Here is a 13,570-nt window from a genome sequence, read left to right as displayed (position 1 = left end):
ACATCTGCAATTTCTCACTTTAATTTAATATGATATGATAACGTAATTCCCTCTGTTTACTTAGCTTTTTGTAAATCTTGTTATGTGATTGTTCAACATACACCCAATAATGTTGTAAATTTTTAAACAAATGTTATAGTCCTTACTGTAATTTATAATCTCTATTTTATAATTATCTTCAATATTGTTGTACTGTTATTGTTGAAATGAATAAAAAAAAATTTTTAAAAAAATTCCAAAAGTGTCTACCAGGTCAACAAGATTGTGACCCCCTTGGTCTAGCATCTCTTTAGCTAACAGAACAAATGTACCCTTTTGGATTTTGAATCCAGGCTGACCAAACAATCACAGAGTCAGTTAATTAAGGATACAGCCAGGGGTCATTTAGTAGAAAAAGAGCTGTAGGGACTCATTAGCATAACTCATTAGCATATGCCACGCCCCTTGCCATCACCAGAAGTATGTCATTAGTATAACTGATTTGCATATTCCCACCCCCACGCCAACATCACCTATCCTGGCTGTTTTGGACCCAATCCTGGCCATTCAGGGCCGAAATTGGGCCCAAAATGGCAAAAAGAGGTTGAAAATGGCCAAAAAAGGGTCCAAAATGGCCAGGATCAAGCCACTGCTAAGTGGGAGAGTGATCCACCACCCGCCAGAGGCCCAATCTGGGCTGTTTCGGCCCCAATCCAGGCTGAAACAGGCCCAAAATGGCCGAGACTCAGGTGGGCAGGGCCACCTGACATGTGACCTCTTTGGGGAACTGCCAGAACTGCGTTCCTGCATGTTCCCCCTCGAAATGAGCCCTGTATACAGCAAGCAAAGAATAAGACCCCTGTTTTCAGCTATGTAATGTTGGGGCTATGGCTTGGAAGGCAGGTGCCAGCTCAGGCAATGCCAACCCTCGTCTGCCAATACAGGGTCATGCATTAGCAGAATTTAACATGCAATGGGGAACCACCCATGAAGGAAAATGCAACTGGGTCTCCTGGTTTCATCTGTGACCAAGTCGCATCCATCACCTGAAGCAGGGTGAGATGGCGGGAGAGACACTGTTGGCTCCTCAAGCATGCAGAGCATGCTGAAATGCACATTTGTGTGCTTCTAGGCGTTCTGCCTCCCTTCTAGGTTTTGCACGCTGTCAACCCAAGACAGAAATCTATTCTGCGCGATGAGGGAAAAGCGGGCTACGGCTCTGAATGTACAATGGAAAGCCCCTTCCTTTCTCACTTAGCTCGAAAAGGGCCGTCCCTGCAGAGACGAGGATGCTGAAGTTGCATCTTAAAACAAAAGGAGAGAGAGAGGAAGAAAGGAGATGTGGGAGGAAGGAGGCTGGGGGCAGACGCAAAGCCAGCAGGAGCGAACAGAAAAGACGCCGCAAGCTTGCTGCGTGTTGGAAATCACAGGAGGAAAAATTAGCAAGCAACTTGACCTATTTTGAACATTTGACTGCAAACTACAAACTTTTCCATTTGAGGAATGCTGATTGTAGTTGGGGGAGGGAGGCAGCAGCTACAGGGCAGGGCCCTGACGGAGGTTTATAAAATGAAGTATGGTCAAGAAAAGCGAAGAGAAAATAAAACAGCCAAGCTGCCCCTTGAAGACTAAGGCAACCTATTTCAGCATAAGCTTTCCTGAGTCTCATAACTCACTTCATCAAGTGCACAGGAGTGTGTCAACCACGAGGCAGACATTTTGTGGCTACTGACAAACACGGCTACCCACCTGGAATCATCGTCTAGGGCAGAAAAAGGCCACACACCCCATCCCTCAGTACAAGAACTTGGGGTCAACCAGCGCAGTTAATGGGCAGTCAATTCAGGACAGATGAAAGAAAGACTGTCCACAAACAATGCAGAATGAACTTAAGGAATATGCCGCCTCAAGACGTGGCAATGGCCACTCGCTGTTAAAGAGGGATTTTAAGATGCCCAGAGCAGCAAGAAAGCCAAATATGGTTCTCAAGTGGTTTCGGGTAGCAGTTTAAGAGAAGCAGACATGAACCCTATTCCACAATCTCACAAGCAGGACTTAGGGGAAAATCTGGTTTCCCCTCCAGCTCCAGTCAATATGATAATTATACTATCCAACCTTGCAAGGCGGTTGAAAAGGTTCCACTTCCTACACTAGAAGATGTGGATTTCTCAGGAAAAACTTATTAAATGTTATGGAGGTTGAACCTATATGTTTTTATTAGGATGGAGTCGCACATTAAAGAGAGGTGGGTTTTTTAATTTCATAAAAACTGCAGCTCCAACGGCTGCAATTTAAAAGGGCCATTTTTCTCCTTGGGCTGTTTTCCTCGAGATTTTTTTTTTTTTTACTTATTTACTTCCATTATGTCTCTCCGGGACCTAAAGCAATTTACATCGTTTTCCTCTCCTCCATTTTATCCTCGTAACAACCCTGTCAGGTAGGCTGGGTTGAGTGTGTGTGACTGCCTGAAGATCGCCCAGCAAGTGCCCATGTCAGAGTAGCAAGTCAAACCTGGTAACTTTTATCCCTGTGGGAAAATTGATGAGTATGCAGAGAATTTCCTCCCTAAGGGTAAAAGCACTCTTCAAAATACAATAAAAGTCCACGGAAAAGACCCACAGATCAGCACATAATGCATAATTCTTCCCTTAGCTGAGCTAATTTAGTGGAATCTCCTTGTTCAGAGAGAGTCTATCCCAACAATACAAAGAAACAGGCAGCACAGCGCCTCAATAATCTCACACCTGTGAGTGGGCCAGAGAGAGAATTTCTTGCTGTCTTCTCATGCGGATCGGCACCCACTCCCTGTACGCAGCACAACCACGCAGCAATCCTAAAACCGTGTGGTTTGGGGGAAGAGGAGAGTTCATCTCTCTAAGCAACCCTCATCAGAAACAATACAGAAAGAGGAGCGACAAGCAGAGAGCAGGCCACTTTGTAGGACGAAAGGGATTCAAGATTATACTCAGAGACACGCGCTACCAGAGGCTGCCCAGCCACAACAAGCAATCTTGACCATTTTGGAGGGAAAATCTGCCTCACAGTGGGGGAGTGAGTAGGACTTACATCATTTTTTACCTTTGGTAGAGGGTCATTTTCGATATTGAAGGTAAGGGCTCCATCATGGCTCTGTCTGGATTTGTGCCTTACAGGGGTGATGGAAAACTCTAGTCACCTAAGAAACCTTCTCCTTTCACGATCCCAATCCTGTAATCAAAACACTAGCAATAAAGGCAGCGTGTGAGGAAGCGAACTCCTCATCCCAGAAACAAAAAGCTGGATTCAAGAGCTGCCCAAGCTGTCATACTGAGTGCTGCTGAGACACGCTAGGTTCTGAAAGGGAGGCCACTGCCTGACTTGAAAAAATTAAGCAGAGTGAATCCATAGCTCACCCCCTACCAATACAGGCGCAATGACGTTATCCTGCTGGAGGGATTAAGGATGCGCCGAGATTCCCTCACGCAGCCCAAACTATAGCTGACAGATAAAGAGAAATCCCACACCCCGCCCAGAATACATAGCCCTATCACTGAATTTGTGGAACCCTTTTCCAGTGGAAGAAGCAATGTCGCTTTAATGGTTTGAATAGGTGATTAGATAAACGCATGAAGAGTGGACCCATTATCAGCCTTGAGGTTAAATGAAACCTCCATGTTCAGAAGCAATGTACTGCTGGAGGGGGCAACAGGAGGAGGCTTTGGTGTCTGCATCCCTGTCTGGGGACCAGCTGAGGACATCTGGAGGGCAGTTAGGGTTGCCAGTCTCCAGGTGGTGTCTGGAGATCTCCCTGAATTAGTACTGATCTCCAGGTCACAGAGATCAGTTCCCCTGGAGAAAATGGCTGCTTTGGAAGGTAGACTGTATGGTGTTATACCCTGTTGAAGTCCCTCCCCAAACCCCACCCTCTCTAAGCTCCACTCCCAAAATCACGAATTTCCCAACTTGGGGCTGGCAACAGTAGGTGGGCTACTGTGAAAAAGAAGGTGTTCAGCTAGAGGAACTCAGATCCAGCCGGGCTATGCTTATGCCCTTAATTCTCACTGCCAACCGGGCCAAGGGGTAGATGGGGTTCTAGGAGGCGGTATTAACTGGGCTGTCCTGCCATTGTTCAAAGGATGGCTTTCAATTGCCCTGGGAGACAACTGAGAAAATACATTGCTTTTTGAGTTTTAATCTGGGGAAGGGGGGAACCCTGCACTCTGCTGTGTTTTGGAAACAAGAGGTCCAAGCTGTCTATTTGCCCATTTGTCTTAGTGCAAGCCTCTGGCAGGTCTAGCAGAATAATTTCAAGAGCAGGTCTCTCCTGTACGGTTGCATCATGTTCCAGCAAGGTAATAAATGAGATATTGCACTCTTTAGAAGTAGTTCCCCAAGAGGCATAACAAGGAGAGAAACAAAATGTCAAAGGCGAAACGTCAGCTATGAATATTGTCCCTTTGGAATTCCAATGCTTTGGACTTGACATCTTCTATTAGTCTGGATCTTTGGCCAGCCACTTCCAAATACTTAACATCATCATATGCCAGCCATCAAACAACAAAACTAAGCATCGCCCGATTCAAGCGTTCTCTGACAACCCAGACAATAACATGTGAAAAACTGACACTGGAATCCATAGAAGAGAACGACTTCTTCCAGCACCAGGTGCAAATTCACCTGATGCTCGACATTTCCAAGGATCAGCGGTTTAAATTTTAAGCCTTGAGCCTCCATTAAGATGTGGCTGGGCTGTTTCTGGCTTCAGTTCCTGCCAGCCAGTTTTGCCTCTCTCTCTCTCTCTCTCTCTGTTGAGCACAGAGAAATATTAAAACCAAGAAGGAGCGGGCTGAGATTGCTCTTGCGGTTGCTGTGAAAATGAGCCCTGGAGAGAGCAGGGAAACTGAGCCAGGCCATAAGAGGGAGGAGCCACCAACAAAGGAGGCACGGCTCCTGTCTCCCTTCCTTTGTCATCACTTTAAACAAACATCCTTTTCGCTAACACACTCATCAGCTGAGCTACCTGGAGACCGTGGCAGCCCCAGAAGCATTTTCTCTGCTAAGAAAAGAACGTGGTCTTTATTTATTTATACAGGGCCCATAATGTATATACTCCTCCTCACCATTAAAAGCAGAGAACTGACTGGATTGGAGCAGGGTCTGTGCCATCAGCCATCCTGTTCCCAACAGATGCCCTTGAGAAACTCACGTGCACCGGAACCCCCTATTTTGTGGGGTGTTGGGACCATATTCACTTTTGTCTTCAGCAGATGATGAGCTGACCATGGTTCAGGCCGAGTCTCTAATGTTGAAGTAAGACTTTCCCTCAAAGGCTTTGCTTATCCATACAGGGTTTCTTGCAAGTGCCAGCCTACACATGGGTGAAATCCACAGCAGCCCATACATGGGCTTTCTCTGTGGTGGCCCCCACCCTGTGGAATGGCCTGCCTCAGGAGGTCAGGAGCGCCCCCACTCTCCTGGCTTTCGGCAAACAATGCAAAACCGAATTATTCAAAAAGGCTTTTTACTCAGATAGGAGGGCGGTATTGTAGGATGGAGGTCTCAGATGTTTCACTAATAACTTAGGAACCATAGAATTCACCACTATGTTGCCTTGCATATTATCTGTCACTTTGAATATGTACTCCTATATACTACCTGTGCTTCATGTTGTCTAATGTCCTAGAATTGATTATGTTCTGTTTCAGCAATACTTCAACCCGTATTGGAACCTTGCTAATGCTATTTATTCATTTATTTGATTTGATTTATACCCCGCCCTCCCCACAGATGGGCTCAGGGAGGCTATGTCTTTGTAAACTGGTATTCGTTTACCTGATGGCATTGTTTAAGAAAATGTTCTTGACACTGTATGGAAATGCCTGCCCTTATCCTTGCTACTGATTGTACTAAACTCACACTATGTAATCTGCCTTGAGTCTCAGTGAGAAGGGCGGACTATAAATGACATAAATAAAAATATTAAATAAATAAAGGCGAGGGTTGTATTGCTGGTTCCCCCCACGCCGAGTAGCCAGTGTTCAGAGGTATACTCTCTCCAAACATGGAAGTTTCTTTTAAACTGTTATGGCCAAAGGTTCATGATTGACATGACCCCTGTGAATTTGTCATCTTAAAGCTATCTTGTGGCAAGGAGTTCCATCAATTAACAGAACTTTGCATGAAAAAGTATTTTCTCTGTATCTTATATACATTTAGGAAGTCTGAATATCAGCTGGCCACTAACCTGGACAGCCCAGGTGAGCCTGATCTCGTCAGATCTCAGAAGCTAAGCAGGGTCGGTCTTGGTTAGTATTTGGAAGGGAGACCTCTAACGAAGACCAGGGTTGCAGAGGCAGGCCATGGCAAACCATGTCTGACAGTTTCTTGCCATGAAAACCTTACTAGGTGTTGCCATAAGTCAACTCTGACTTGAGAGCATCACACACACACTAGACATTCTACATACCTGGGAGTGTAGGGAGGGGGGAAATAACCAAATGTATTATGCTGCCTTCTAGGAAAGGTTGCCAGCTCCAGGTAGGGAAATTCCCGGAAATTTGGGGGGGGGGTTGAGGAGGGGTGAGGAAGGAAGGGAGCTCAGTGGGGATGTGATACCACAGAGTCCACCTTCCAAAGCAGCCATTTCCTCCAGGGGAACTGATCTCTGTAGTCTGGAGATCAGTTGTAATTCTGGGAGATCTCCAGGCCCCCCTGGAGGCTGAAACCCTAACTGAGTCACTCCATTGTTGCATCTGGCCTAGTATGGTCTTCTCTGTCCAGCTCACTAGAATCTCAGAGAGAGAAAAGTCTTTCCCATTAAAAGACAGCCTTTAACCAAAGATTGAACCTGAAACCTTTTGAATGCAAAGCAAACAATCTTCCACTGAACCACGGCTCCTTTCCATTGCTAGGCCTGCTGCCAAGCCATTTCACTGGGTGTCCATGATTTCTAGAACTACAACAGAAGGGAGGGGAAAAGATTCCCTCTGTTCCTTTTCTAGAGTCTGTGCATAATTGTATAAACCTACTAGCTTGATTCCCAAGCTTTCCTACAGTATTTAACTACTTTAAATTCAGTTACTGCCTTTCTTCAACTGTCTGCAGTTTCTTTGACCTGATTTTTACCTCAGAACACAGAGTTCCACAGCTGACCAATCAGAGAGAGGGGAGTGCAAGCAGGCAGGAGCCTGCCAGCCACACAGGAAAGCCAGGCCCCACAGGGAGATTGGCAACCCAAGTGAACTTTGAGGGAAAGACTGGGAGGTGCATTTTACCTCAGGACACATTCAATGACTCCCAATAGCAACTGCAAACTGTTTAGAATGTTGGGGGTGAGGGTCAATCAGGCTGCATATGCAAATGACCTTGAAAGGCTGGCCCAATCAGGGAAGAGTGGCCAAGCTGGCAGTGGGCAGGGGCGCAAGCAGGCAGCAGCCTGCCAGCCATACAGGGAAGCTGTATCCCTTTAGGAAAACACATTTTCCCCCTTTGTACCCCTTTAGGTAAACACCCCCTTAGTGGGAATTTACATCATGAAAGGAATGTTCTCAAATTTTATGTTTCTAGGTCCAGAGGGTTGGGCTAGGCATCAGTCAAGACACTTGTCTTTATATATATAGATATCAGGTCCCCTTTAAATCATCCTTTTTCTATACTAACCCCACCTCAACATTTCACCTCTTGATGTACACAGCATGATGGGCCTTTGCCCTGAGGAGCTTACAGCCAAAATCGCGGCAAACAACATGTGTTTAATTACAAATCACGCCTCACAATGAGCACATCATCACCCAAGAGCGACCATCTGTGTGCATAAACGGTGTGTGCCAACACACACTTGGTGGCAAATCTCTGAACACAGGGAAAACCCAAAGACGGGCTTTGATCTTGCTTTGCGGGTGCATGAGGAGCCATGCTTTGACTTTGCTGGCTCAGGGAGGGTGAGAAAGGACCACAGTTTTCTCCCCTAGAGAGAAGGGACGCACCATTCTGTAAGATGCATGTTGCAGAAAAGGTCAGCTGGTGCTTCCCGTCTCACTTGCGTCTTCCATAAGCTTCACTCACTATAAGAGAAAGAGAGGCAACGCTCACATAGGGGCTTTCACTAATTGCTCAAGTAAGCTGACATGTTGGCCACACGGCTAGTAAACTGCAATCACATGGCAAGGACTCCTCCGGGTGCCCCAGCTTCAGAAGGTAGGCAGGTACCTTCTTTGTGATGGCCCCATGCCTGTGGAACTCTCTGCCACTTGATGTTTGCCTGACGCTACACTAGCCAGTGTTCAACTGGCAGATGAAAATTCTTATTTCATTCTGCATTTGACTGATTTTGTGCTGGGGTTTCAGACTATGGTATCTCTACCTCCCTCCCTTTTGGTGGTTTGAGTCCTCATCACTAGTTTTAACACCTGAAAACTGTTGTTGTCCTTTCTTGGCTTAAAGTTGGCTTTTTCCAACTGCTGCCATTGTAATTAAACTATTCCAATTAATTTTTGGTATGTATTTGGTGATGCTCACTTTCAATAGCTTTGTAAACCACATTTAACACTAAGAAAAGCAGGATATATATTTAAGTTACTGGTCCCCTCCCATCTCCCAAGTCCTAGGGATGGAGATGGGTGGACATCCTAAGATGGGAAGGAATGTTTGAAAGAGGAAGCGAGCTGGGTACATGCTGGTAAATGCATGTTTGTGTGTGTAACGTGCCATCAAGTTGCAGCCCACTTACGGCAACCTTGTGGGGTTTTCAAGGCAAGAGATCAACAGGTGGTTTGCCATTGCCTGCCTCTGCATAGCAACACCAGACTTCCTTGGTGAGCTCCCATCCAAGTACTAACCAGGCCAATCCTGCTTAGCTTCCAAGATTTGATGAGCTTGGGCTCAGCTGGCCCATCCAGGCTAGCATTTCCAAAACCTGCAATGCCTGTTTAGCCAAAAGGAACAGCAGGACCAAAGAAGTATGCCAGTGTCTCTCAGCCAATGGCACTGATGGTTCTGCTAAATGGCTTTCATCTATCCTTCCAACTGGAGCTTCGGACTAGGGTCTGAGCATCATCCCCTTGGCATGGCACAGACTTGTACCACACCCTCTCCCTCCCCTACAATCCCATCCCACACATACAGTCTCATTAGTCACGAAGAAAACTTGCCATTTTATGACTGAAATAATCTGTCATGGTAAGGGGCTTAGTTGCAGCCCAGGCCATACCAATGAGAATTCTCAGGTACCAGGCCTAGGTTTACTCCACCCTGACCCGGATGGCCCAGGCTAGCTCAACCTTATCAAATCTCAGAAGCTAAGCAGAGTCTACCCTGGTTAGTTCTTGAATGGGAGACCACCAAGGAAGTCCAAGTTTGCTATGCAGAAGCAGGCAATGGCAAACCACCTCTGTTTGTCTCTTGCCTTGAAAACCCCATCAGGGGTCACCATAAGTTGGCTGCAACTTGACGGCCCTTTCCACCACCAGTAAAGTGGACCCATTCCCCACCCCACCCCCATCAGCTAGACAGAAGTTGAAAGAGGCTTTGGTTCATATTATGCACATACATATTTTTCTTATCATGGTGTTGCTTTTAGCCAAACAGATCATGTAGGTATTTGAAACACAAAAACATGTTTGCCTGTGAGGAAAGCAAGAGGAGACCTCACACCACCATGCATAATCTTTCAAACCATCTTTGACACTCTCAGGGGGGAAAAATTGTCATCCGTCTCCTGCGTTTCTCTTTGCAGTCATTTCACCTGAGATGCAGCTGAGCTTTGGATAAAAATCAAACCCTGCAGAAACCCAGGGAGAAATGCTCGCCAACATGCCCGGCCCTATCAAGGAGCTGCATTCCTTGGACAGCTTCAGCAAAAAGCCGGGTTTGCAAAATGACTTCACTGACCTAAGATGTAAAATGCAGCAGGGCAACATCAAACCTATTTCTACACAGGTGCCAGCTTGCTTTTGTGAAATCCACGGGGGCATCTCTGAGCTCACGCATCTTTCCATTCCAGCATTTTCAAGAAGACCCATTGGGAAGGCAAAACAGAAAAGCGGAAAGACAAGAACTCTGGGCTCCAGTACACTTGGGTGCCTTAGCGGCTTTGCTTCATTCATAGTGCACACCACCCAAAGGACCTGAAGTAGGAAACAATGAATTGAAATCCCCCCCCCCCCCGTTACAGACACCAACATACTAAGTTGCTGTACACAGAGCCAGACAACTGGGCAATTTAGCCTTTCCTCTACTCTCACGGCAGCTCCTTGGGATTAGGAAGAGAAACATCTTTAACAGAACACGCCAAGAACTGAACCTGGGACCTTCTGCACTGAAAGCACATATTCTCCCCTGAGCCACGGTCCCGTCACAAAATGGTCCTGAACGTTTGAAGCTGCTTTATACTAAATTATTTTGCAAACCTGAATTATTCAGAAAGACATCTTTTATTATGATGGAATTGATTGGGGAAGAAGGCTTTAATCGAGGGGAAAAGACTGGACTATACTACTGTGTAGAGTACGCACTCTCTGTTGCTGTTTGAGCCTATTATGTAATTTCTGCATGCTGTGTTAACGCTCACGCTTTGTTTCAGTTTTGTTCCAGGTTTTTCACTTGGTTTTAAATTCCGCATCCCAGTCTGATTATGTTGCTTATTGGAGGCCCCTATCCTGTTGACGGCATTGACTTACATTTTGTAATCCGCCTGAATCTCAGTAAAAAGGGCAAATTATAAATAACATAAATAAATAAGGTTCGAGTCCAGGAGCATTTTAAAGACCAACAAGATTTCCAGGGAATAAGCTTTCGAGTCAAGCGCCTCGAAAGCTCATACCCTGGAAATCTAGTTGGTCTTTAGGGTGCTCCTGGACTCAAATCTTGCTCTTCTACTACTGACCAACATGGTTACCCCTTTGTAAATAAATAACTAGCCCAAGACTCTGATAAGCAGAGAAAGGTCTTTCCCAATCCTACGAGCCTCTGGCATGGAGATAAAGCGGGTGTGCTATTGCTGATGGATGGTCCCTCTCCATCGCCCACTCGCTTGGCTACCAAGTGAATACAAACATCTCGCACCATTGCTGGACAATGCCCATACTCCTGGAGAGGGGAATTTGCCAAGAGGCAAACACTGCCTCCCTTCTGGTCCTAGCCTGATTCAGGAATGGCGAACTGAAAACTTGAATAAGATATTGCAAGCGATCCAAGTCACCACGGCTCCTTCTCTCTCTTCCCTCATTTAAAACACACAATATGCAATGAGATTAGAACTGTTCATAGTGAGGTCCGGATGCTAAAAACCAAATCCAGATAAGATGGAGAGGATATTGACTGGGAAGGATCAGGTTCTAGGGGGAATTACTTGCCTTGTTCTGGCTGGGGGGAAGTCTTTTTCTGACTGGGTCAGTTAAATGTTCTGGGGGACTATTGACCTCAATCCTTTTGTTACAAAAATGAGCCAAGAGTATTGCCACCCTGCTGATCCATGCCCAGTACCCTTAGAGCTGGACTACTGCATTGCACTGTACATGGGGCTGCCCTTGTAGGCAACTCAGAAGCTGCAACTTGACTAAAATGCAGCAGCCCATGTTTTTACCAGGACAAACCACTATGGCCATATACAATAATTCCAAAGACTTTACACAGGTCAGCCCATTTGTTTCCAGGCTCTATTCAATGAGCTGGTTTTAACCTTTAAAGCCCTTCATGACTTGGGACCACAAACTTGAAAGATTGTCTCTCCTTGCCTATACCTGTGTGGACTCTTCCTAGCTGACCTTTTTGTTGTTTCTACATGCCATGCAATTAGGATAGCCATTATCCAGTCTTAGGCCTTTGGGTAGTGGCACTATCTTTATGGAAAAATAAGCCAGGATGGATCAGACATGGTCCAACCCTTCTGGTATTTAAGAAACTGTAAAACTGAACTTTTTGGTGAGCTTTCTAAGATAGCTAAACATTGTAAGGTATGCTAACACAACTGGCTGGACTGCTGAGCAAAACTATTGCTTTGTTTATACTGTGATGCTCCTGTGATTCTAGAATGCTTGGTTTGTGGCAGAATATTGTGGATTGGAATTTGCTGATTGCTTTGTATGAAATTTTTGCTAAGTAAACCGACTTGAATTCTAAATGGGAGGAAAGATGGGGGGGGGGTTAATGAATACAGTTGCTTCCTGAATGTAGGTGCATGGGGAGGGGGTCAGCTAGGAAGATCCAATAGATGGAAATGCACTCTGCATATGCTCAAGAAACTTCTTAGATTCCAGACAGATCCCACGCTCAAGGGAAATTCTGCGTTCTGTTGCAGCCAAGTTGGAATCATATTTCAATCTTTTTCTCTTTTTAGAAACTCTTCTGAAACTAACAACAACAACAACACACTCACATCCCAGATGACTTTGGATCTGAATTTCAGTGAAATGAAGCGATCCCCTGTTCTCCTCAGGCTCTTTGGCACCCCAGAGCATCAAAAGATTGCCCACCATCCAATCTCCAGATTTCTGCACATGCTTGGAGGCACCCCTCTTGTCGTGGAATACAGGTTTCCTGGCAGGGGTCACTGCTTGGTTTGGTTCAAGGCTCCTCCCAGAAAGCACCTCACACCAAAGTGTCCCTCCCCCAGGCAAGGGGGTTGGACAGAGCACAGCGTTTGCACCCCCCTCACAGCCCTACAGCAATCAGCGAATACTCCCTGCTCCATCCGACTAATTCACCCTTATAACTGGAAATGTGTGGCTATTTGTGGCAAGTCCTGTTTCTTCTCTCTCCCACCCATCAGCTTCGTCTCAGCAGGGAGAGTTCTGGTCTCTTCATCTCTTGGGATGAAGGTTCTCGGCCAGCTCCATGCCTGGGGCAGGGGGCTAAATAATCAATCACCTCAATTAAGTCCTTCCCATCGTTTGGGGTGGCACCCCTTCCCCCAGACAAGGGAAGCATTCGCCTACAGTTCCAAAGTGGGGTAATTTTAGGTGGGTCGCCGCGTTGGTCTCCAGGACAGCAGGATTTTGAGTCCAGCGGCACCTCAGAGACCAACCAGATTTTCAGGGTAGGAGTTGGGAGAGTCAGAGCTCTCCTCTTCAGAAGTGGGATAAGGAGGCACGCCTGTCTATCCCCCCCCCCCAGCAAAGGTTTCATCCCCCCCCCTCCATCAACAGGGCACCATCGGGAAAGCAAAAGGGGAGCTTTGTAATCTCTTCACACGCGCCCCAATCGTGGCTTCTCTTTCACACAGACTCCCTTTGCTGTTCCCACGAACGCGCCGAGGGATGGACGGGGCGCCCCACTTCTCCTCCCCAGGGAAGGGGCTGCGAGGAGCTCGTGGCCAGCCCTACCCGGTTCGAGCCCCCTTTCCTCTGCACCCACCTGAGCCACCCCCGCCACCCCCATCGACGGCTCGTCCGCCCACGGCTGGCTGGGGGCACCACCCTGGGGCCCCCTCCGCCTGCTGGAGGGATGAAGCCGCTTCTGGTCCCTCCCGAAGGGTCCCCCGCGCTTTAGCCGGAGGCGCCCCCTTGCCGCCCCGACGGGGCGTCCGTCGGTGCCGGACTCACCGTGCGCAGCTCCTGCGTCCGGTCCTTCATCGCTGCTGCCGCGGCGGGCTGGGCTCCTCGGCTCTCCGGTGGCC

General features: G+C 47.0%; 1 protein-coding gene across 1 annotated transcript in view; it reads right to left on the bottom strand.

Moving 5' to 3' along the window:
* Positions 1 to 13,570, bottom strand: part of STX1A (syntaxin 1A) — a 64,073-nt gene extending 50,503 nt beyond the window's left edge. The window contains exon 1 of the mRNA XM_055001989.1: positions 13,497 to 13,570. Coding sequence (XP_054857964.1) covers positions 13,497 to 13,526 — 30 coding nt within the window. The 5' untranslated portion in view covers positions 13,527 to 13,570. The remainder of the gene's footprint in view (positions 1 to 13,496) is intronic.

This window comes from Eublepharis macularius, chromosome 17 (genome assembly GCF_028583425.1).
Source record: "Eublepharis macularius isolate TG4126 chromosome 17, MPM_Emac_v1.0, whole genome shotgun sequence".
NCBI classification, from domain to species: domain Eukaryota; kingdom Metazoa; phylum Chordata; class Lepidosauria; order Squamata; family Eublepharidae; genus Eublepharis; species Eublepharis macularius.
This window is presented reverse-complemented; position numbering and strand designations above follow the sequence as displayed.